Source organism: Rhincodon typus, chromosome 40 (genome assembly GCF_021869965.1).
Source record: "Rhincodon typus isolate 14 chromosome 40, sRhiTyp1.1, whole genome shotgun sequence".
Classification (NCBI taxonomy): Eukaryota; Metazoa; Chordata; class Chondrichthyes; order Orectolobiformes; family Rhincodontidae; genus Rhincodon; species Rhincodon typus.
In genome coordinates this window covers 3,138,778-3,142,421 of record NC_063371.1, presented here as the reverse complement: position 1 = coordinate 3,142,421, position 3,644 = coordinate 3,138,778, and the positions used below count along the sequence as shown (strand labels likewise).

The 3,644-nt window shown below is 56.6% G+C and overlaps 1 protein-coding gene across 2 annotated transcripts in view; it reads right to left on the bottom strand.

Annotated features, from left to right (window-relative positions):
* LOC109920256 (rab11 family-interacting protein 1-like) overlaps nt 1-3,644 on the bottom strand; it is a 35,121-nt gene that overhangs the window by 8,556 nt on the left and 22,921 nt on the right. Inside the window, exon 5 of one of the 2 annotated variants that reach the window (XM_048618722.1) lies at nt 2,066-3,250. In XM_048618722.1, coding sequence (XP_048474679.1) covers nt 2,066-3,250 — 1,185 coding nt within the window. The remainder of the gene's footprint in view (nt 1-2,065; nt 3,251-3,644) is intronic. The other variant, XM_048618723.1, reaches the window with a different exon arrangement.

Below are 3,644 nucleotides of genomic sequence, written 5' to 3'. Positions count from 1 at the left end.
TTAGGGTGGATTGGCCGTGCTAAATTACCCATAGTGCCCAGGGATGTGTAGGTTAGGGTGGATTGGCTGTGCTAAATTACCCATAGTGCCCAGGGATGTGCGGGTTAGGGTGGGTGTATAGCAGGATGGGTCTGGGTGGGATGCTCCAAGGTTTGGTGTGGACTTGTTAGGCCAAAGGGTCTGTTTCCACACTGTCGGGATTTATGATTTCTATGATGTGGCGGCACTGAAGATGTGCCCCAGCTGATACTTGGCCCCGAATCCTCGTCGCAGACCACTCATTATCTGGCCGACATGGCGCACGACACTCGAGAGCTTTCTGCGTGAAAACTGGGTGTCAGGCTTCCTGCGTCGTAAAGGCTGACAAAATATTTCGGGTTGTTCCGAGGCAGAGCGAGGCCGGAGTAAAACGTGTGGGGTTTTTTTTTTGAAGAGCAAAAAAAAAAAAAGGGGGATGCTGACAGAGAGTTCACAGTTTGTTTCTGCCAAAAAACAATACTTCCCACTGTACTGCGGCACAGAATAAATCAAATCAAATCAGTCCCGCGCTCGACAAGAGCTTGTCTTCCCGTTCCCCCAACTCCCCCACCCCCACCAACACCTTGCGAGGTTCAACATTACCATGAACAAGAGACATTTAAGACACCAAACATCTACAAATTTCCCAGCCCACAGACTCGGAATTCTAACTTAGATTGAAGAATGCAATGACCACTCTGTGGGAGAGACGATAGTGGAATGGCTCTGAGGGAGGGGTTAATATTTGTCTGCCGGGTGCCTAAGGTGTTGAGCCCCCTAGGAACAGAAGTCAGTACCACTTCTGGGGCCCTCTTGTGGTGCGGAGGTAGGGTCGCTACTCTGGACCAGAAGGCCCAGGTTCATGTCCCACCTGCTTCAGAGCTGTGGAGTAATATCTCTGAACAGGTTGATTTGAAAATTAGGTTAGATTTTTTTAAAATGTAGCACACTGCTGCCTCACAGCACCAGGGACCTGGGTTCGATTCCACCCTCGGGCAACTGCGTGAAGTTTGTATGTTGTCCCTGTGCCTGTGTGGGTTTGCTCTGGGTGCTCCGGTTTCCTCCCACAATTGTATAAATAATTTGGATGTGAACATAGGAGGTGTGGTTGGTAAGTTTGCAGATGACACTGAAATTGAAGGTTGTAGTGGGCAGCGAAGGAGGTTACCTCGGAGTACACCGGGACCGCGATCAGATGGGCCCATGGGCCGAGGAGTGGCAGATGGAGTTTAATTTAGATAAACGTGAGGGGCTGCATTTTGGGAAAGGCAAATCAGGGCAGGACTTATACACTTAATGGTAAGGTCCTGGGGAGTGTTGCTGAACAGAGAGACCTTGGGGTGCAGGTACATAGTTCCTTGAAAATGGAGTCGCAGGTAGACAGGGCGGTGAAGAAGGCATTTGGTACGCGTGCCTTTTTTGGTCAGTGCATTGAGAATAGGAGTTGGGAGATCATGTTGCGGCTGTACAGGACATTGGTCAGGCCCCTTTTGGAATACTGCGTTCAATTCTGGTCTCCCTGCTATAAGGGAGGATGTTGTGAAACTTGGAAGGACGCAGAAAAGATTTACGAGGATGTTGCCAAGGTTGGAGGGTTTGAGCTGTAGGGAGAGGCTGAATAGGCTGGAATGTCACAGGATGCGGGGGGGTGGCCTCGTAGAGGTTTATAACATCATGAGGAGCATGGATAGGGTGAATAGCCAAGGTCTTTTCACTGGAGTGGGCGCGGGGGGGGACCAAAACTGGAGGGCAGAGCCCCTCATGTCCTTTTTTAAAATCTTTCTCCTCTCACCTTATAGATATACCCCCGAGTCTTGAAATCCCACACCCCAGGGAAAAGACACATACCATTCACCTTATCCATACCCCTCAAGATTTTATAGACCTCTGTAAGGTCACCCCTCAACTTCCTACGCTCCAGGGAAAAGTCCCAGCGTATCCAGCCTATCACCGGTCACGGGGACCCCCAACCCCCTCCATGGAGTGAGGATGTTTTGGGAGAACTGGGGTCACTTTTACACGATGCCCAGGACTAACCTGACCTCACCTGCACCTGAAAGGTACTGTTGATTCACTGCTCTGGGATTCGATTGGCTGTGTCTCCGTGGGTAAGACTTTAGCCTGAGGCAGCCTCTTCCGGTCAGAGATTCCCGGTTCAGGAGGATTCACCGAGCGAGCAGCACTGGTCATGGGGGAAGAGGACAGGGAGAGGAGAGGAGGGGACGGGGCCGGAGCCGGAGGCGAAGGAGGGCGAGAGGTCGGGAGGAGGGAGGGAGCGGCAACCTGGGCAGGGGTCTGCTCCAGGCGAGAGTCCGGGGGCCTGGGCTCGGACATGGGCTCCGGGGCCGCGGGGGTCTCGGGAAAGCCTCCCCCCAGCCCCGCCTCCTCCACTGCCCCGGCGGTCATCTTGCCCCCCTGGGCGTCGCTGGCCGGCGGCTGGGGGGGATCACCATCCCGGGCCACAGGAGCTTCCTGTCGGACGTTGGGCTCCTCAGGAATACCGGGAAGCTCCAAGGCGTCCGGAGGCTCCCCTTCCCGTTCTGCGCTCTCCGGGGGCACAGACGAGCCCAGGCCGAGATGCAGAGGGAGAGGGGGAGGGGAAGGGCCCGCTCGGGGCACGCCCCTGGGCGCCGGGGTAGGGAGCCCCGATTTGGGAGCCCCACCCCTCGGCAGGACTGCAGGGGGCTCCCTGGGGGAGGGGGAGACGGCGCCCCCTGCAGGCAGGGAGGAGGGCGGGCGGGGGGAGCTCCGGGGCTCCAGGGAGCCGGTCGGACTGGGATCCCGGCACAGGACCCGGGCTCCCCCACCCTCCGAGCTCTCTCCCGCTGCCCCCGGGCTCCCAGGCGACCCTCGCCCTCCCCTCGTCCCCTGGCGCCCCTCCCCAGGGGTCCCCTGCGTCAGCTCCCGCAAGAGGTCTCCAGTGGGTGCTCTCTGCCTGCTGAGCTCGATCGATGCCTCCGAAGTCTCGGAAGGGCAGGAAGAGGAGGAGGAGGAGGAGGAGTTGGGAAGAGGGGATAGGGAGGAGCCCCATGCCATCGTCCCCACGTCTGGGGAGGGGGAGCGCGGAGACGGGGCTTCCTGGAGTGCCAGGGGCCCGAGGCCGGCCGAGCTGGGGCCCCTTGATCCCACGGGAGGGGCCGAACTGAAGGGGTCAGCCTGAGTTGTGTGGAAGGAGGGAGGGGACGACGAGGTTCCAGTTCTGGCTTCGGCCTTCGGAGACACCTCCAATCTGCTGAGAGAGAGAGAGAGAGCGAGAGAGAAAGAGAGAGAGGACAGAAGACTCATCAGAGGGTAGCCTGCTTCTCCCAGGAACGTCACTGCCTCAAGGGGAAAAACAAAAGGAAAGGGGATCAGAACGAAGGAAAATCGGAGGGGAAAAGGGAAAAAACAATAATATCACCTCGCACTACCCCCAGAGCAGTACCCTGACAGAAAAAAAACAGCCCATTCTCCAGGAGGCATTAGAAATTAAAGGGAGAGAGAGAGACAGAGAGAGCGCGAGAAAAGAGAGAGAGAGAGAGAGAGAAAAAAGAGAAAAGAGGAGAGGAGAAAGAAAAGGAGGAGGAGGAGAAAGAAAAGGAGGAGGAGGAGAAAGAAGAGGAGGAGGAGAAAGAAGAGGAGGAGGA